Source organism: Phodopus roborovskii, unplaced genomic scaffold, assembly GCF_943737965.1.
Source record: "Phodopus roborovskii unplaced genomic scaffold, PHOROB, whole genome shotgun sequence".
NCBI classification, from domain to species: domain Eukaryota; kingdom Metazoa; phylum Chordata; class Mammalia; order Rodentia; family Cricetidae; genus Phodopus; species Phodopus roborovskii.
This window is the reverse complement of record NW_026126434.1, coordinates 12175804-12197624: the sequence shown is the minus strand read 5'-3', so window position 1 is coordinate 12197624 and position 21821 is coordinate 12175804. Positions and strand designations below refer to the sequence as shown.

The following is a 21821-nucleotide window of genomic DNA, read 5'->3' as shown; positions in this document are numbered from 1 at the left end:
TAAATAATCTATACTGATTTTAGACAGTCAATGAGCTAATCCATTGATGAAGGCAAAGCCATCATAATTCAGTCACTTCCTAAAGCCTCACTTTGAAGTCTGCTTGCATTTGTGAAACAGCCTTCAACTATAAGCCTTTGTGGAAGATGTTTCATATTAAAGACTTAACAGAGGTTTCCTTTCTGTGTCCTTCCTAAGATGGAGGTCTTATGTAGTGTGAATTCTAATAGGTCTTAATACTAAAAACCCAGAGTCAGATATAGGGGTAATTGCTGAAAGATCAGAGAAGCAGAGCAACCAGCCATTAATTCTCACCTCTACTGAATCCTCAAACCAAATGTGTGATCCTGTCTCTAGGAATCCTGAGACTCAATGCTCTGAGCTCCTGTCTCCTCCTACCTTGTATTTCTCTTTCAGACCAGTCAAATCACTCCTGTCTCCACCCACGTCCCTGATGCTGGGATTAAAGGTATATGAGCAAAGGTGAGCTCTGTTTCTCTTTTAGCCTGATTTAATCTCCTATAGCCCAGGGTGGCCTTGAACTCACAGAGATCTGTATGCCTCTATCTCCCAGTGCTAGGATTAAAAGTATGTGCTACCACTGCCTGGACTCTATGGCCAACTAATGTGGATTGTTTTATTGCCATACAATAAGTATTCAATAATAATGTATTTAAATAAATGGATGCAAGGGCTATTTAATAAATGCAAAAATGAAAGAAAGCAAGGGACAATACAGTTACCTTCTAGTCACTATAATAAAACACCATGACTGGAAACAACTTGTAGAAGAAGAGTTGATTATGGCTTAGGGTTCCAGAGGAGAGTCCATAATGGCAGGGAGACATGGCCGCAGGTAACAGCAAGCTGGAGGGGGAAGCTAAGAGAACACATCTCAAAGAAAGAAACTAAAGAAAGAAAGCAGAGATGACTAACTGGAAATGGAGTGAGAAAATGAACTTTGAAACCCTTCTCCCAGTAACAGGCTTTCTCTCTCAAGGCTCTGCCTCTTAAAAGTTTCCTAATTTTCACAAACAGCACCACCAACAAGAACTAGGTCTTCAAATATTTGAGCCTATGTGAGACATTTCTTATTCAAGTCACCACACGGGGCGTGACTTGATGTGTGAGATGAGAAAAACAAGTGTGAGTAAGCCTTACACTATTTAAAAGAGAGCCCAAGAACTCCACAGCCACTGTTGACTACACCAGAGAGCAAGCTTGAGGGCTTCTGAGTGTGCTTAAATCAGAGTAACAATCTTCAGCCTCTCTGATTGATGTGTTTCTTTGGCAGCTAATGTCTAAAGCCTCTGATGGAACAGCAACAGACCTCTGAAGGAGAAAATTAGTCTCTGTGTATTAACTGGCGAGCTCCTGTCTCTTTGCGTTTACATGTCCCACTGGCATTTTGATTAGCAGTTTCTTCTGTCAATTTAGCATTCAAATGTTCCACAATCAGGGCCATGTTATACTCTGGAACGGATTCCAGGAGTCTTCGAAGCTGGGGAGACAGCACTTCTGTTCCTTTGTATTGGCTGCTCCAATGGTGAGCATACATGGCTGCCAGAGTGATTTCCTATACCTTCTCTGGGACAGTGAGGCATTTAGACGTGCTTTGGGCATGTGCTTTGTTTCAGCTCACTGCAAGTACAGAAATATCATTCCAAATGCAAGCCTTGATGTTTTCTGTTGTTATCATCATTATCATCTACATCATTCTTCTAGAGTCCCTTCTGAAGGGATTCCTTTATACTAAGGAAGATTAATGCCCCCAAATTAAGCCTGATCAATATATTTAGTGAGGCATAAACACTATGATTAGTATTTGATTAAAATTCTTATCTTCATTGAGTTCAAACAGTAAATACATTGAAAGGGACTCTTTGTTGTGTACCTAATCACTTTGTCTCTCTTCTTCTCCTATACTCAAAACACTTAATTTTTAAAATATTATGATGAATTATATACCACAATAGATTGTTGTATATACAAATTTTTGGTAAACAGGCATGTGAATTTTTCCTAAAGTTTTAACTTAGTTATGATAGGACATAAGCAGAAAAATCGCTATTTTAACTTTTATATGTTTTAGTAAACAGACCACTGTGGAGTGGTTAAAATGTATTTTACAGTCATTTTTTAAAGTTAGACATTATTTTTGCTATGGCATATTTTTATGTTTTATGACTTTAATTAAATTTCTGATTTCACTCTGAAACACTGCAATATAAGACAGTATAAAATCCATTTTAATCACTAAATCTGTAATCATTTTATGACTTTTGAGCTTATTACACCAAGGGACTGACAATGGGGGGGGGGTAAATGTTAATAACATGCACTTTGTCAAGTTCCAAGCTGTATCCTGAAGGATCTTTTTCCCACAACCCAACATCAGATTGCATTCAAGGGTCTTGTCGTGGACTGGGGAGTTGCTCAATGGGGACAGTATTTGTTGTGGAAACAGGGAGACCAGAATTTTGTTAAATTCCTGTAAATCCATGTAAAACTAGATGTGGCGGCACCTGTCCTAAGCAAGAAGGTAGACAACATCAAAGGTTGTCCTCTGACCTTCACAAACTTGCTTTGGCAAGCACATATCCCCATTTACATGTGCAAACCTGTAGTTCAGCACAGACGCATACACACAAACACAAGTATTTAAAAACAATTACAGAAGAAATGTTCTTGACAAGGTTTCCTAAAATGGTCATCCCTAAAAAGAAACCTAGCACACTCTGCACTTTGACCAGGTAATGTTTCTTAGCTAATTGCCATCTACAGCACCATGAAATGTCTTGAAGAGATATATCTGAGAGATGCATTGTAGATAACTGATGACTTGTAGGGGAGGGAGAGTCAATTTCTTTTTAAAAATTAGGCTTCTCATAGGTGTACCATGCCCCGATCAAGGCCCCACACTCATGAAGGTATGAGTAGCATAAATATATCTCAGTGAGTTAAAAACAAAAGGACATGAAGTTGACAGGAGGAAATGAGGCAAGGGCTGGATAAGTGTGCAGTTAGGAGGAAGAAAGAGGGTAAATTTGAGAAAATATAATGTAGACATGAAAAAAAACTATACTTTTAAAAAGTCAAAACAAACAACTCTGTGCAAGTATGGTTAAGAGCACTAACATAGACACATTACATGTTCATGATCATGTAAATGACCATGGAATATACAACAAACACAGGTTACCTCAAAGAGATAGCATGTTCCGATTCATTGGGAAAACATATCAATTCTGTTTTTGACAGCTCAGTATCCTTATAATTAAAATGTATCCAAGTAGCATCATCATATGCTTGCCCCAAAAGTTCCCTGCACTTCGGTTTTAACAGGTCAAACAAGAACCAAATTTTGAAACTAACCACTCACTTCATTTTAACATTCGTTGATTTCTATGTACAATTCTGTAAAATAGAAATTCCTTCTTTCATTATTATATGAACAAAAATACAATAGCCAGGTAATTAAATTTGTACAATGGTATGATGGAAACTATGCAAACATCAACTTGAATGAGAGAGAGGGACTGGCATGGCAGATGTTAATTTTCTATGTGAGACCTTGTAAGATGTCAGGTAACGTAATGATGGCCAAATCAAATACCCCTTTGCTGAGTCAAGGCTACGGGGAACTGGGCTACAGGAGACTGTAATTTGCAATAGGCCAGGCAAGTGAGTGCTCTGACAAATTGAAGAACTGGAGAGGTGGCCAATGTGTTTGCCCCCAGGGAACTGGGAACACATTAGAAGTGTCTTCAACTAATTATCCAGAAGAGCACTTCTTGGGTTTCTGTGTTTATACCTGACCCACAAGGGAAGGGAAATCACTGCAGCCTAAATAATCCCGTGGTGAAAATATAGAGTGATATTCTTTTCCTGTGGTAAAAGAAAACCTGAAGCCAGTGTGTAATGACTCCAAGTCCCCTCCTGTGACTTCCTGAGTGTGTGACCTGAAGTATCACACCACTCCTAGGCATTACACTGTCACATTCTAGAATATTTCCTTTTCCCCAACTCTAGCTCTTATTTTATAGAAATTAAAACACAAATTTCTCTATATCCCTCCACCTACTGCTCTATTTTATAGCCTGTTCCCTAAAAACCATCACTTATAAATTGTTTCTCCAGTTTCTTCATTAGGATGCTTTTCAGCCCACAGAAATTACTTTTAATTTTCATGCAGTTAAGCCTCTTATTTGAAATAAGATGAGCATTTCTGGAGGATTCCTAGGACAAAGCATTAAAAACTTACTTGGTTTGATATTAAACAAAAATTTACCCAAACAAAGAAGAAAACATCATTGAAAGGGAGCTGGTGAGGTGGCTCAATAAAAGATATCTCTACTGTACAAGCAAGTATGAGGTCTTGAGTTCAAATCCCAGAACCCAAATAAAATGCCAGACTTAGTAGAACATATCGATTACCCCATTACTAGTGCAGAGGGGTAGAGAAAGACAGCAGTTTAGTGGCTTATTGGTCAGTCTGTCTGAGTAAATCCCAGGTTAGTGAGAAAACTTATTCAGATAAGTAGTAGGGTATAAAGAAAGATAACTGAGGCCTCCATATGCACAATGGAAGCATGTACACATATGCAAGCATGGACACACACATACCTCATACAAGAACATACACACATGGCCCCCCAACCACCTCCTCAAAAATCCTTGAAGGTTAGTAATCTTTCCTCTATTATTCTTCAATCTACGTAATCATCTGTCCTGAACAAAACATATGTCAAAGAAAAATACTTGGCTCCTTAGATTCACCCAAGTTGAGTCACTTCCTATGCTGATAGAGAGCTGTGAGTTCTGATTTATCAACATCAGTGCCCTTCTGGACCACTTCCATTAGGCCAGCAGCTTCTACTGTTTGGAGAAAAGTCATTTCCCTGAAAAACTTCAAGTTGAACATCTTTCTCCCAGCATGAGCTGCAGTCACCAACAGGCTGTGTTTCTGTGTTCTAGCCTGTTTCTTGGTGTATATTCTTACTCTAGTCACCTGTGTTCACAAGGACAGAAGTCACTTCAAAAGATGCACAAGAAAGGCACTAAAATGTGCTCAGGGCAGGAGTCCTCTGTTCTGGCTGGCGTATGCCTGAAGGAGCTTCTGGATTTCCTCCATTATACCCTTTGTTTTTAAAGATAACAGCAAGAACCCTACTACAAAACTCTTCAGCCAAGGTTTGACTTAAATTTACATATAAATCTAAAGTTACTTTTTTACATGTTTTTTATTGAGTTCCATAGGGAGGCTTCCTGCTAACTGGTTCCTTTATAAAGTGCTAACACTGTAATGTAGTCATGACATCTCCCCAAAGGGCAGCATTTCAAATGGGAATCCCTGGCCAGATGCCCCTGGAATGAGGAAAAGAGTGACTAAGTGACTTCAGGACATCTGTTGAGTGGTGAGAAATGAAAAGGTGTTCATTCTCAGTGTGCTTAATAAATCCCAAATGGCAATTGAAAAGATTCTCTACAGTCAATAAAGGAGCCACAAAGCCTGAGGAAGCTCACTTCTGACAGCACTTACTCCTGTGGAGAAAACGTGTTCCCTGGGGTTGACAGGGAACTGTTGTCATTAGTGTGGGCACCATGGAGAGGAATACAGTGGGTAAAAGTGACATATCATAGGACTCAAGAAGTAGCTGCAGGCCCAAGAAAGACAGTGTGCATAAAAACTGCAGACCTAACTGGACTTGAGTGAAAGAGAATGAGTTATACAATTCAAGGCTGTCATATAAGTACTCATCCAAATTTGTGACTTTTTCAGCTTACTTAATAAAATCCAATTTGCAATCCCAAGACTCTTTGAAATGTAATTGTTTAGTATAAACTAATAAAAAACAGATGACAGGATAAAGGGGATGGATTTTAGCATCAGCTCACTCTCAAAAGCTGCATTATAAAATGTGTGATAATCAAAGAAAATGTTAAAGGTTCATTTTACCTGTTGATCAAATGGTTCAGAATGCCCTGGATTGTGAAAACAACATCCTGACTGCAGTGTAGGTCTGAGTAACCAAGGAAACCAATTATCAAGCACCAGGGTAAGAATATAATGTTTGGAAATAAACAGAAGTAGTTTGATATGCAGAGGAAAAGGTGGATAAATTGGAGAATCCAGGAGAATGGAGGTTCTTAGAAAGTAGACATTAGAAAAATGAGTTGGAGAGCCTAGTGACAAGAAGCAAGAAGAGTTAACAGAAATCTCAAGACTCAGAGAACTTGGAAGGAATTATAATTTTAGTATTACACTATTTTAAGCAATTGGCTGTGCAAAAGAAAACAGATAAAGGGTGATTGCATCCTTGGAGAGAACAGTCAATATGTGGGTATTTTTATTAATAATTTACATGAAGGGAAATAAAACTCAACATTTCATATTTCTAATTGGTGATAAATTGGTGAGGTCAAGAATCAACTTGGAAAGCAACCAGACAGACTGCATAAATGAACATTTAGACAAAGAAGGGAATCTAGCTGAATTAGAATTTTGGACCAAGAATAAGAGTAAAAGTTGTGCTTAGTCCAATGGTTCTTTGTTTAAAATTGGGGAAAATAAGCCAGAAGAAGTAAAACAGCAGTAGAAATGGCCCATAAGAAGCACTCCTTTATGTTCTCTGCATCAGCTGCCTGCCTCTGGGTTTCTGTCCCATCTGAGTTCCTGCCCTGACTTCCCTCAATGGTGGAATTGTAAGCTGAAATAAAGCCCACACACAAAAATGTAGGTAGGTAGGGAGGGAGGGGAGGAAGGGAGGGAGACAGGGAGGAAGCAAGGAAGGCTAAGAAGAAAGAAAGGGAGCAAGGAAGGAGGGAAAGAATGAAGGAAGGGAAAATGTTAGTTGAAAAATAAATAAGAAGTGGAAAAGAACACAAGACACCAGAATAATCCTAGGTTAAAAAGTTAACAGAAATAGAAATATTCACCTTGAAAAAGAAACAACTATAGAAAAATTACTTCCTCCTAAGCTATTCATAGTTCAACAAAGTAGTCTCTTGTCCCACAAAAAACTCTTTATGGGAAGAATATGGATAAATCACAGCAAGGTAATTTGATTTGCAATCTTGAAAATAAGAAAAAAATTAAATACTGGAACATCTACTAAAAGAGGTTAGAGGTTTGATAATTTTTTCATTCTTAGACAGATTTCAAGAAAATCTGGATGATCAATCATGGAGTTCACATGTTAGGAACTGCTTACAGAGAAGGTTAATATGTTGTGTTTGATCATAACAAAACATTTCATCAAGTTTGTATGTGGTTAAACATTTAGCTTTTGTGACCTGGGCCCACATATCCTTCATGCTTCACTCAATTACAAAGAGATAAGGAAAAAACAGTCTTCAAGGGCACTGTTGATTGAACATGTAGTATTACAGCACCATACTTCCAATCACATAACCAAATCTCTGTAAGCTGCCCACTGCTACAGGTGTTCCTCAACTTACAATGGAGTCCCTATAAAGACATCATTAAGATGAAGATCCTGTCTCATTAAAAATTTTGTGTGACTTACCTAAGATACAGAACCTCAAAGATTAGACACACTTAGAGCCTGAGCTTTCTCACCATTGCAAAGAGTGACAATTTTCAGTGTGACTTCCCAACACTTCACACTGGTAGGCCAGGAAAAGGTCATGTTTAAACCAGAATTCTTTCTACAAAAACATTGCAAAGGCACAAACTCCTAAGACTAACCATGGTGACTAGGAATTCTCTGTATATGTCTAGGACTCTCCCTTTAATACTCACCATTGGGTTTATTTTCAGCTTTTCCAAAGCCCCAAGTACTGGATCCTATACCGTCATACCTTTGATCTTTCTGTTACAATCCTTCCATTTGTTCTGCTAGGCTTCAAAATGCCTTCTGGCTCTTCACCAGGTTTGCAAACATTCCAATTTTATATACTGCTCAGTGCAGACTATCTTGTCTGGGCCTTACACAGACACTTCCAATGTTATTAATGTATCCTCATCATATCTACTTCCATCTAACTAGCAGCTAGTTTAGGAAACTTTCACAGGGAACTGTATTCATACCTACAAACTTTTCTCATACATTTCAGCAGGCATTCACCACCCTGCCTAAGATCCCTTTATTGGATGCCAAGTGCTTTATTGGCTTGGAGCAGTAGGCCAAGGTAAATAGCCCTTAGTGTAGCATTTAATGGAGGATGAATGGTTGGGTAAATCTCAAGATTTTGTTCACCTCAGGTGAAATCATTCTGAGCTGTGTTCCACAGAAAATCATTTTGGCAGCAGGATCAACACCCATAGTGCCTCATAATAAGCCTGCAATGATTTCCTGAACAACCCGGCCTCACTTTCCCAGGTCTCTCATTCCTACACTACAGAAAACAGAAAGGCATATCCCTCCTATTCTCATATAAGCATTTTTTAACAGAACTTACTGTTTCTTGTTTGTTTTGTTTTAGTAACATTTTTAAAAACACACTTTAACATTTGAGTTAAAAATTTTTTTTTGGTCTCTGTATCTGCAGTGTATCTGGAAACAATGACGCAGTCACACTCTTGGGAAAGTGATGACTTTTTTTTTTTTTCTCTCAAATACAGTATGCCCAGATTGTGAAGTTTAAAGGGCTTGTTGTTCCTGGCAGTTCTAGATATCAGATTTCTTGCAGAATGTTGTGTCTAGGATGGCAGGATTTGGTCACACAAACACCTTGTTTTAGCAGTGAGAACTGTCCTTGCTCCTTTCAGGGAAAGCAGGCATGTCATTTCTGAATTTTTGTTGTCGTAGTTTTGGTTTGGTTTGGTTATAAATATAACCAAAAAGAAGAAAGTCAAATGACACTAGATCTAGCTTTGGAGAAACCCTGAAATTTTGAAGTACTGAAGGATTTAGGAACTAATACAAGTCCAATGATAGCAAATATTTGTTGATATCCTTCCAAATAATCCATATGGTGAGGAATTCTGAAAAAAAACTCAAGCAGAGGTTAAGAGGGCTTACCCGAATCATCATGACTGAACATCTGATATCATGAATTGTGTCATAGATCTTCTTTGAGATGTCCACAAACTGATTATCATCAAACACAGTCAGCAAGTTCTTGCTTAAGGCATCCAAGGCAACATTAACTTGTGTCACGAACTCAGGGATCACTATGAAAATAAATAATAAAGAGATTATCTCCTTTATATTTCAACATTCCTATACTTTCTGGGAAATGCAGAACTGTATTTTAAATGCACATCTCTTTGCTACATTTTTAATATTTTAAATACAGAGAATCAAACATTATTTCAGTTATTTTCACATTTGGAAAGGAAAAAAAAATCAACAACAATGAAAAGTATAGTTTTGGAAATATAAAATATTCTCTTTTTTCTTTATGTTCTGCTTCTTTTGAACAAGCTTGAGAGCATTTCTCATTTTTAAAACTATTGAATATGAAACTCAATAAATTGAAAAATCAAGTTGATGTGAAAAATAGTTGGAATAATGACTGTAAATATATTTACAAAACTAAAATCCCTGGCTGGCAACTTAGCTCAGCAAACAAAGTTCCTGCTGCCAATCCTGACAAGCTAAATTTGATATCTGGGATTTATGTGGCAGAAGGAGAAAACCAACTACAGACTGTCTCCTGAGAGCCACCTGTGGTATGTACTTGCACTCACATATAGTCAATGCAATTAAAAACTAAAAAAGGTAACAAGGCCTCTGAAATGCCAAACAGAAGAATATCAGTTATAGATACTAATTTAATCTTATAAGCACAACAAAAGTTGTTATGAACATTCTTTGGATAAGATGCTCTCCATAATTAAAATAAAACACCCTAACAGTATCTTATCCACAGTAGCTCAGAAACAGCAGAACAATGACTACTTACAAGGAAGAATCTTTTTAGGTAATTCTATGGATGACTCTTGTTGTTTTTAAGTTAAGACATTAAAATAAGTACCCAACAAAAATGCTTCTCTACTTTAAATATAAATTAAATGGGACCAGAGAAATGTTTGTACTTTTAGTAGAAAGAATGTTCTTTGCAGACCTGATTCTCACACCCACATCAAGCAGTTCAAAACCAGGAGTAACTACCACCTGGAGGGAGTAACACCTCCTGCCTCTGCAATTGGTTTTTCTGGCATGTCTTTAGGTGATCCAAAGCATGGGGAACTTGGCAGAGAACAAGCCAGACTCACTGTTGAGGTAACCCATCAGCAGCCAAATCCATTAATGAAAATATTAATTGGTGAATCTGTTTGTGAGGACAGTATAGATCTCTTGAAGGTTCCACTGGGTTCCATTTTTTACTATCTCATAATCAAGATTAGATTTAAACAAAGTTTTGGAGGGCATAAGTCAAAATCAAACCATAGCAGCATTCTACTTTCTGCCCTGCCACCCACCAAAAGGAAACAGGTAAATGAATAATGAGCCAAGTGTTTTCTCTAACCTGCTACTCCTCTTCATAATCTCTATCCAAATATCAAGTGTAACGTACTTTATCACCTAACAATAAATGATATCCTAAATAATAATAATAATATCCTAAATTCATTGCCAAATTGTACCTCTACTGCCTCTAGCATCACCATCTCCTATTTCAATTCAATCTATGGTCTTACTCCTGTTTACATCATGCTAATTGGCTAATCTTATTAATGAAACCACTTCTTTAAGGAAAAAGAGGAGTTGCCACAAAATCAGCAAATTATTTGATGAATGAGTCATATCCTTACAGTGACTTTAAACATCCAATGATTTTTTTGAAACATTTTCTTGTTTGTATACTAGCTGCCTACCCTGGCATGTAGTAGATAAATATTTAATGAGTTGAGTGGCTGAAGAGATGAATAAAATCTATGAAAGCCAAGAAAAAGTATGGGCACAATTCTCACTATTTAGCCTTCATTTCAATGTGGTTTATGTTTTGTTCATTTCAGAGGTACATCAAAACATATTTATGCAGGCTTCTAGAAGCATTCAAATACATTGAATGAGTGAATATTTATTTACTAATCTATTTATTCATTTTTGCAGTATGGAGGGAGGTGGGAATTCTTAATAAAAGTAAGTTCAGCTAGTCCACATCTCTTTCAAGTTCTAGTTGTGAACACAAACCACCCACCCAAGTCGCTTCCATAAACAAAGAAAGTAAACAGCTTCTATCTCCATCAGCATCCTCTCTTTACCCTAAACACACAATGCAGCATGCTCTGTGCTCTCAAAAGCTGTTGCAGCCTGGTGAAAAAAAAGTTCCCATCCTCCTCCCTCAAAACTATTTACCAACATGCAGGTAGCACATTAAGTCTTGATTAACACTTTCAATCTGTTAGCATTACTCTAGCAGGAAAGCTGTCCCCATTATCTCTTTCCTGTTCTGGAAGTACAGATGGGAATTACGACTTTTTCTTTAGTGTGTAATGTGTTGTTTCTCTTTCATTACCTTAAACCTCATCTGTGTCTGTGCTTTACTTAGATCACAGTCATGTTGTTGCCTAGATCCAAAGAGGAATTATTGTCCTTACTACTTTCAAGATAATACAAAGTAACTATATTATAATTAAGTAACCGCCAAAAGAAGATTTAGGAATGTGGCAAATCTGTCTTGAATTAATAATCTACATGGGTTTTAGGAAAATGTAGGTCTGCAAGATGGATCAGTGGGGAAGGGTGATCACTGCCAAGGGGGGAGACCTGAGTTAGATCCCTGGGACATACCTAGTGGAAAACTGATATCCACTAGTTGTCTTCTGACCTTCACACACACCACACATCACACACCACACATCACACACCACACATCACACACCACACATCACACACACACACACACACACACACACACACACACACACCAAAAAGAATGTATCAGGTACATACTTCTCTATCATTCATCAAAAGGAGGTACATGTTAAAAAATTCATTCTGATCAACTGAAATGCTATGTAAGATAAACTTCTGAGCTTTGAGGTGTAGACTTATGAAGGAAAGGTAGACTTGGGACAACATCTTGCTTGCCTTAAACAAAGGATCTTGTCTGCTTTATTCATTAAATTCTAAACCTGTTCTGAATGCTTTTGGGAACCTGTGCTTTCTTCACAGTGTTCAGAACAGATAAAATGACTGATAACCTTCATTGGGTTTGCATTTCTATTTAAAGATTCATTTTAGTGTGTGTGTGTGTGTGTGTGTGTGTGTATACACGCGTGCGTGCATGTGCATGAGTGTCTGAGCACAGGTGTGCAGGTACCACAAGAGGACCAAAGAGAGTGTCAGAACCCCTGAGGCTAGAATTACAGGTGCTTAGGAGTCCTCAGATGTAGGTGCTGGAAAGGGAACAGGTCCTCTGAAAGAGCAGCAAGTGCTCTTTCCTGCTGAGTCATTTTTCTAACCCCCTATTCCTTTAAGCTCTTAAACATAATAAAGAAAAGGAAGTTTAATCCTTGGGAGTAGCGGAAAAGGGGGAGGGAGGAGGGAGGGAGGGAGGGAGGGAGGGAGGGAGGGAGGGAGGGAGGGAGGGAGGGACAGCAGGCACCTGTGTGGAGACCAGAGTCAGCCTTGGGTCCTGGTTCTCACATTGCACCCTATTTGAAGCAGAGTCTCTCTTGTCATTTTCTGCTTAGTGCACTGAGGCAGCTGGTGCTTGAACTTCTGGGGATTTCCCCATCTCTTTCTACCCTTTAGCCCCAAGAAGCACAGGACCTCTGGCTATTGTGCTGCGCCCTTCTTGGCTTCTAGCTGTCTTCCAGCCCTCACTGAGTTCTTACTTATCTACATGCGGAACATGTCACAAGCATGTTTGATGCAATCCTCACAGAAGTTCCGAAAGTTGGGAACTATTACTACTTTGATTTAACCAATGAGGAAACTGAGGTCTTCCCGCCAATCAGTGAAGGGCAGGTAAGTGAGACTCTGGACTCACTCTCTGAACCCTAAGTCTTCACTGCCTTCTTTTAATAAGTAAAGTCCTTGAGACTTCTAAACTGCAGTGCTCCTGGGAAAATTAATGTTAATTTCCTGACAATGAGATTAACAGGCCTATGGAGCCAACATCTACTAAGCCTGGAGCCTTTCTTCAGTAGTAACTCACGCATATTTTATCCCTCTTAATCCTTGCTAAATTTATTATGTGCATTTGAAAGTAGCTGAAGGTACATAATTACTAATTAAATAGGTCAGAAAAGGATCCAGACTCCTAATAAGTAATGCTTAGAAATGACATCACCAACTCACAATGTCAATCACTGGTAAATTGAGATTAAAATGTTTATAATTATACTGCTATCTTTGAAGATTACTAATGTAAAGAGAAGTCTGACTTCAGAAGGCCTCACAGAGTTAAGGTGCTTTCTTATGGTGCTCTGTCTTACAGCTGGGGGAGTGATTAATGGCAGAAAGTACAATTCGTCATAGAGTGGCTTTGATGATTACTTCAGTCTCTTGTTTCCTCTTTATTTAGCAGCAATATTAAAGTTCATATTTATTTAATATTTATGGATCCAATATGGATCCTGGAATAGAGAATTGTTGGGAACCTCCAAAAATCCAACTCCACGACTGCCCCTTTTCAGAGGTTGTATCTTGGAATTCTGACTGACTGTGAACATTTAGGACAGATCACACAGTTAATAAGAAGAGATTTTTTTTTATCCTCCTCACAAATTCTGCTTTTGCCATGTGCAAAAACTATGAAATCAAAGAAAGGACTTCTAGAAATAGATTTTAAGGGTTTTTTTGTTTTTTTTTTTTGTGTGTGTGTGTGTGTGTGTGTGTGTGTTTATGTAAGTACAGGCACATGGATGCCATTTAATCTCCTGTGACCAAGAGTCATAGGCAGCTATAAGTTGCTTGATGTGGATGCTAGGACCACATTCTGACCCTCTGCAAGAGAAATGTGCATTTTTAACCTTTAAGCCATCTCACAAGCCCAAGACATGGCTTACTGAAGTTGAAAATTATGCCCTCAGCCTCTCACAGCTATCTTATTTATAAATCTCTGATTACTTAATAAGTTGAATATTTATACTTCAATGTCTCTAGTGATAGAAACTGATTCATTCTCTAAGCTTATACTTTGAAATTTTTCATGGGAAAGCCATATGTTTATATTAATAAATATTTCTATTATTTTAGTGTATCTCAATGCCTCTGAATAGGAAAAAGTTATCTATTACAAATTTTCTTCACATCTTTTTTATTTAAACCGCTATCACTTTTTAAATGATTTGAAAATTGATATACTTAGAACTAAAGAACTGGCTGAGCAATTTAGTGCATGAAATACTCTTGTAGAAGACCTGAGTTCAGTTCCCAGCATCCATGTTGGGCAGCTCACAACCTTCCATAATTCCAGCTTCAATAGATTCAATGTCCACTTCTGGTCTCCACCATTACCTGCACTTATATGTGCATCTACACACACACACACACACACACACACACACACACACACACACACACACCTACATATACATAATTAAAATAAAATAAATCTTTGAAAAAAATGGACATATTTAAAGTGGCAACTGTGCCAAGGAATACTTAATGACTTTTCTCTATAATGTATCACATGGTTTTGGGTTAATATATTGCCTATTTTTTTCTGAGTTAATTATTAATTATTAATAATTGTAGTCATTGTAGTCATTGATATCAGCTCATTACCACAAAATACTAGAGTACACAAATTTAACCTTTCATGAGATATGATAATGAGTCTTTAACATGATCCCTAATGCTTCTCTTGGTACACAAACCTCTGAGTTTTCCACCCCTGTGTTATACTATCTGTATGCTCAGTAAACAGAGCAGAAGTGATGTACATGACCTAGTTTATTAACAAGGTTACATAGGTGCTGTAGTTTCCATCTTGGTCACTCTTTCCCTTCATACTATTTGCTCTAGAGACTTCATTTCTACAGTATATGCAGCCAGTAGAGAGGCTGAAGTCATCAGAAATGGCATTCTAGGAAATAGCTTGCAAGGAGGGAAGGACTCAAGCAACAGTTAGGAGAGTGGGTGCCACCCTTCAGTAGCCAAGGGTGGCAGCTTCAGTAAACATAAGAGCAAGCCTAAACTAAGCCTACCTTGGCTTTCTAATGTCCAGAAAATACAGAAAATAGTTTCTGATGTTTTAAAAATGTGAAACTGTTTTTTTTTTTTCACAGTGACTACAATGCAGAGAAATTTTTCCTTTTGGGAAAATGGATTATTTGGTCTGTTCATCTAACAAAGCATATCATACTGTATGTCTCTTGAATCTTGTTCCACTAAACTTAAATATATATGATTTGACTCTCAACATGCATAAGGTGTTTTCATCCTTATTTATTACTGTATACTATGCCACTGTACATTGATACTATTGTTTATCAACTTAGTACAGCTATCAACACATTTATACAGGAACTAGGTAGACAGTTCTGTCATTAGAGTACTTGCTTTGCAAATGTAAGAACCCGAGTTTAATCTCAGCACACAGTTGAAAATATGAACTAAACATTCTGTGACCTCTGACCTGGGGAAGCAGAGGTTATGAGAATGCCTGAGGCTTGCTGGCCAGTTAGCCTAGATTATTCATGTAGCCATAGGACAAAATGAGGAAACTTAATCTCACTGAATAAACAAGGTGGATGCCTCATTACAAATAATGCCTGAGATTTATCTCTGGCTTCCATACACATGTACATATATCTCTGGAACCCTTACCATTCACACCCACACAACCATACAACTAAATAAATACTAAATAAACAAATGCATATATTTTGGCAAATATATGTATATAGATTTGAAGAACTTATCTATGAATTGATTTCCTTTGCCACAGTCTATGTACATGAACATGTTAGATGTGCCATGCCCTCAAAACTTGACGTATTCATCTTCTTGCAGCCCTTTTATTGATTGGACATCATTTGAATCTATAGTACTTGATAGAATTTTACTTGTGAAGATTATGGATTACTTTGGCCTTTTATATATTATTTATCCTTAAGTTTAGACTATATTTTCCCATTAAGTCTCGTATATCATGATACCTCTTGTTCAAACTCAATCCTTAATCTCTCCAGTGTCTCTCATCCAAAAAGGCAGAGAGTAAATAAATAAAGAAAGGAAGAAAAAAGGAAGAAAGATAGGAAGGAATGGAGGAGGGAAGAAGGGATAGAGGAAGAAGGGAGGGAGGAAGGAGGGGAAAGGAGGGGCAGAGAGAAGGGAAAGGAAGAAAGAAAAAAGGAAGGAAGAAAAGGAAGGAAGGGAGGAAGGAAAGTAAGGAAAGGATTTCCATGTGTACATATTTTGCAATACATTAGGACAAATACTACTATTGGCAGCAGGAAGAGGAGTTTAAAAGAAAGACAATTTGAGATACTGAGGGAGATAACATGGGGGAAAATCTAGAACTTTTTATAATTTGTACTATTAAAGCAGTTTTTAATATGTTGGTGGCGATTCTTTGAAAGAATATACAGTCAGTCCCAAGTCTTTAAACTCCTGCTGTCTGTGCCCAGTTGTCTATGGTTTCAACCCTGGGAACATACTGATTTTCTGCTTATCATTCAAACTCATGAATATGTAAAATTCATCTACAAAACTATCCATGACCAACACCCTGAAGCCTGTCTCCAGCTATATTAGGCAAGTCTGTCTTCTAGATTTGCTAATGCTTCAGGTATTTGTGAGTTATCATTTTTCTCTATGCCCAGTAAATTTCTGTGTGTGATTTGTTTTACTTGGTATTTGCAAAGAATAAAGTTTAAAATAATAATGATAATCATAAGATGTTTTTGTCTCCAAATGTACATTTTCTTTTGTGTCCAATGCAAATTACAGAAACTACAAACTCATGGAAATTGAACAATACACAATTGCACCATTCCTGGGTCAAGGAAGAAATAAGGAAAGAAATTAAAGACTTCCTAGAATTCAATGAGAATAAAGACATAACATACTCAAACTTATGGGAAACTTTGAAAGCAGTACAGAACAGAAAGTTCAATAGTACTAAGTGTCCACATGAAAAAAAAAAAATGGAGAATAGTCACATTAGAGAATTAACAGCACAACTGAAAGCCCTAGAATGAAAAGAAGCAAACTCACCCCAAAGGGTTGAGTACACACCAGGAAACAATCAAATTGAGGGATGAATCAATAAGTAGAAACTAGGAAAACAATGCAAGGAATTAATGTAACAAAGAGCTGGTTCTTAGAGAAAATCAACAAGATAGGTAAACCTTTTTCCAAATTAACCAAAATGCAGAGAGAGAACATGCAAGTTAACAAGATCAAAAATGAAAAGGTGGACATAACAACAGACACTGAGGAAATTCAGAGAATCTTCAGGTCATACTTTGAAAACCTCCACAAAATTAGAAAATTCAATTTTCTGGATAGATATCACTTACCAAAATTAAATATTGAACAGCTACTTTAAAGAATTATTTTAACATTTTCTTCAGGGAAAAATGTAGATAGTGGAGTTAGAATTTAAGCACACACACAAGAACTAGAGCACAGTGTTGTACTGACTAGATGTGAGACTATCCACCCTGACACATATTCAGAAAACTGCTGAGTGTGAAGAGAAGAGGTAAATCTTTAAAAGAAAAATTATGATGTGTCAAGTGTTAAAATATGTTGACCTAGAATTTCCATGAACAAAGCTGGCCACTGAATGAGAAATGATGAAATGATACCTACCTTTGACTTCTAAGAGAAATTTATTTTAAATATGGAATTCAGTGCTCCATCAATCTACAAGTCAAGTGAATAGCAGGAATATTCAGGTGTCTATAGACCCCCCAATATTTGATTTCCATTAACTGTCTATTAAGAAGATACATGGATGTTTTACTGTTATGACAAGAGGTCAATGAAATCATTGAGCTGATAAGACAATGGAGTTAAAATAATGGGATAATACTAGAGGTGTGTGTTGAAACATTGAAAGGATAAATAAACATGGAGCAATTTTGCCAGTTAGGGTTCTCACCAAGGAATCAGGGACACACTACTATTGAATGAGATAAAACAAGAAAATTACAATGACTGTGGATTTCAATAGAGCTGCCATCTTGATTCACACATATATATTCTGACATGTGTTAGCTCTTTTTGAAGATTGATTTAAAAAAAAAGACAGCACACCTTGCTTTGCATATTTTCACACATACTTTAAAAATAAAATCTTGCCTGGTTAAAAAAAAAAAAAAAAAAGAAAAAGGAACAAGGAACTTGTCAACTCTAAGGGATAAACTAATGAGAAGCCAATGTGAGAGATTAGTTGCCCTAAGAGTAATTTTGCATATTTTAAACTTTGGTGAGTATGTTGTGATTCCATAATTTAAAACTGAAGAAATACCTATAAAGATGGCTTAAAACCAAAATCAAATAGCAATGCATGAAGAACTGGCTGTACTTTGAACTGTCAAGGTATGCACAATTGCTTTATTCACATTTGGGTATGAAGCCACTGGTCACATTGAGCTTGGAGTTAGGAGTAGGGAGAAATGACATAGCTGTTAAGATAGTTTTCTCCATTTTGTTCAGTCCAGGACATCAACAATGGAATGGTACTGCCAATTCTGGGGGTAGATCTTCCCAATGTGGGCAAAACGTACTGTAAAACCCTCACAGACATGCCTGGAGTTTGTTCTAGATGTTTATAGATCACATCAAGTTGATAGTCAAAGTTACTCATAATAAGCATTAAATATGATCAGTACTATGTTGAAACTTGACACCAGCTCCCAGTTATTGGCAGTATTCTCTCCTTTTTGGCAAAGTAAACTCTCCTTAATAGAAATATAAATGAATTAAGAAATGTTTTTATACTTTCTGTTTTGAAAGACAAAACATATTTGCTATATAGTGTTTATCTTTGAAAACTACAGGATTCCACATTTGCTGACATTAAACAACTACATATGGTATACAAATAGGGTATATGACATTTCAATTCTAACTAGCATACTTTATTCTGAAAGAATCTTCAATTACTTTAGGCAGATTCTAATTTTATTGTGAATGATTATGGACTAAATCTCATTGATGACTGTGATTACATTACATGAATTAATAGGTATTTCCTGTGCTGCATAAAACTTGTTTTATGCAGAGACACAAGACTCAGAATTTTAAAAAACAAGTTCATTTATTCTTGTATCTAATCTTCATTTATCTTGACTATTTGTACAACTATAATCAATATTTAAAACTTCAGGGAACCTAAATTAATATAATTTAAATACCTAAGTATGTTTAATTCACTGGTATTGTTCTAGAAAACAGAGTACAAATTGATTATAAGATTCTGAGTAAGAAATTGTTGTACTCTTTTACTAATGATGGTTGAATACATTTAAAAAAAACCCTCAATTCCAATCACAGCATTTTTAATGACCTTTTATCTATGTATTTATCTTATAATTTCTCCTCCTTTGTGAAACTGTATGTTATTTGAAAATGTTTTTAATCAGACAACTAAAGATAAATAAGTATGATTTAAGATCTGTAAATCTTTAAGGAAATCCAGTAAACTAGGACTATGAATAGTCTAAGGGAAATGAAGGATTGGAAAAAAAATAGAGTCAAGGAGCTAAAGTTACCTTCTGCAAAATTAACAAAAATATAATGAACAAATTGTCCCTTTGTTGTGTTTGAGCATGGAATTGTATCTGTTCATATTGTACAATGTGTTCACTTCCTCTGGTTACACTTACTCACAAGCAGAAAGACATTAAGAGATACGGGTGAGTAGGAGGTTGGAGATGGTTAGGTGAGTAGATGCAAGGAAGACAACAAAGACAGTTGGAAGAAAAAAAATCCATTAAATATATGCATGTTTGTGCTGATTGGTTAATCACAGAAATGGAGATTTGAATTCTATTATTCTTCTGATTCCAAAAATTAATTCAAACAACTTAAAACACAAATCCTTAGATTATTTTAAAGTAAGAGGAATATAATGAATATATTAAGAGTCAGCCATGAACCAAAACTGGGGAAAAAAGACATCATTTTATAAAATTCTAATGTCAAAGTATAGCAAGTGAGAGTACTAGTCACTTGTATTCTTGGCAAACAATAATGGAAGGAGTTGCTCGACCACATTCTCCATAGAAATGAAACTGACTGGAGATGTTGCTCATAGGAGGAAAATCTAGAAAAGTTATATTTACCTCCAAATAGACCATACAACCTATGTTCCTATTAATAATGATGACTTTTCTTTCATTTTGGTGTCTAGATTGAAATGATGATTTTATGGTTTGTGATATTACTTCAATTACAAAGACACATTTTAGAATGACTGCATTTAAAAGTTTAATTTTAAGCCTGGTGGTGGTGGTGACACAGGACTTTAATCCAAGCACTCTGGAGGGAAAGGCAGTAGATCTGAGTTTGAGGCCAGAGTGAGTTCCAGGATAGCTCCCCCAAATGTTTAATTTTATTATATTTATTATTTACTATGTGTTAATACACACCCACATACACGCACACACATGCACACACATGCACACACCCCCACACAGACACGCGTGCACACACGTTTGTGTGTGTGTGTGTGTGTGTGTGTGTGTGTGTGTGCGTGCGCGCGCGCGCGTGCGCGTGCCATGATGTATGTGTGGAGGTCAGAGTACAACTTTCAAGAGTTGTGTTCCAAGGGAGAGTTTAAGGATATCAGACTGACAGCTGGGAAACCAGCATAGGAGCCCCTGAACATGGGTGAAACTTAGGAGGCCTGAACAATCTATGGGGCATCTCATAGTGGATCAGTATTTATCCCTAGTAGACAAAATGGACTTTGAGAACCCATTCCACACAGAGGGATAGTCTATCCACTTAGACACATGATGGGGGGATCTAGTCCCTGCTCCAAATGATATGACAGACTTTGAAGATCCCCCAAGGAAGGCATCACCCTCCCTGGGGAGCAGAAAGAGGAAGGGATAGGGGGTTGGTGTGGGTCAAGGGAGGAGGGGAGGGAGAGGGAATTGTGTTCTTCTAGGATGTGGATCCCAGAAACTCTGCTCTTTAGGCTTGATATCAGGAGCCTTTACTCACTGGGCCTTATAGCCAACTCATATTATTCCATTTAAAATACAATGTGAGCATCCAGAAAATAAATATTGAAATTAGAACAAAAGTCATAAAATATCAGAGAGTTGGGAGAATAGGTCACCTGTTTGATCCTAAATAATTATTACCTCTTTCTATAATAAAAAATATGTAAGTGTTCTTTCTTTTTCTTCCTTCCTTTCTTTTTCTTCTCTTTCTTTCTTCTTTCCTTCTCCCTTTCTTATTTCCTTCCTCCTTCTTTCCTTCCCTCCTTCCTTTCTCCCTCCCTCTCTTCCAGCCTCCCTCCTCTGAATATGTCTACTCATCCTATCTTATTAGTAGTTTTGTCTGGATTCTATGTTGCCTAACAGTATAAGTAATCACTATAAATTAGCTCTTGTAATATTGGCCTCTATGATAGTCCCAGTTTCTACTTGGGCAATGATATGGGAAACCAAGTGAAGCATTTGAATTAGATGATATATTGCCATCTTTTCCTGTTTCTTCCATTAACAGCCTTTGCAAATAGAAGTCTCAAGTTACTATGGGGTTCTCTAATTTAATTTTCAAGACTTACTATATATATCTTAAATGTCTCCAAAATGGGGTGAAACAAAGGTAGCTTGCAATCCAACATGCTACAAAAAGACATGGTACCTGTTTTACCAAATTTGCTATGGCACCTGCGATTCTCATCTTGGTAAATGCAACTGCCACACACTCCAGCTCCTAAAAACATGGGAGTGCCCCCTTTTATGTTTTATATGTATC

The 21821-nt window shown here is 37.0% G+C and overlaps 1 protein-coding gene across 1 annotated transcript in view; it reads right to left on the bottom strand.

The window, feature by feature from the left end:
• Window positions 1–21821, bottom strand: part of Ctnna3 (catenin alpha 3) — a 1153843-nt gene that overhangs the window by 277775 nt on the left and 854247 nt on the right. The window contains exon 8 of the mRNA XM_051186834.1: window positions 8988–9139. Within this exon, the coding sequence (XP_051042791.1) occupies window positions 8988–9139 (152 nt within the window). The remainder of the gene's footprint in view (window positions 1–8987; window positions 9140–21821) is intronic.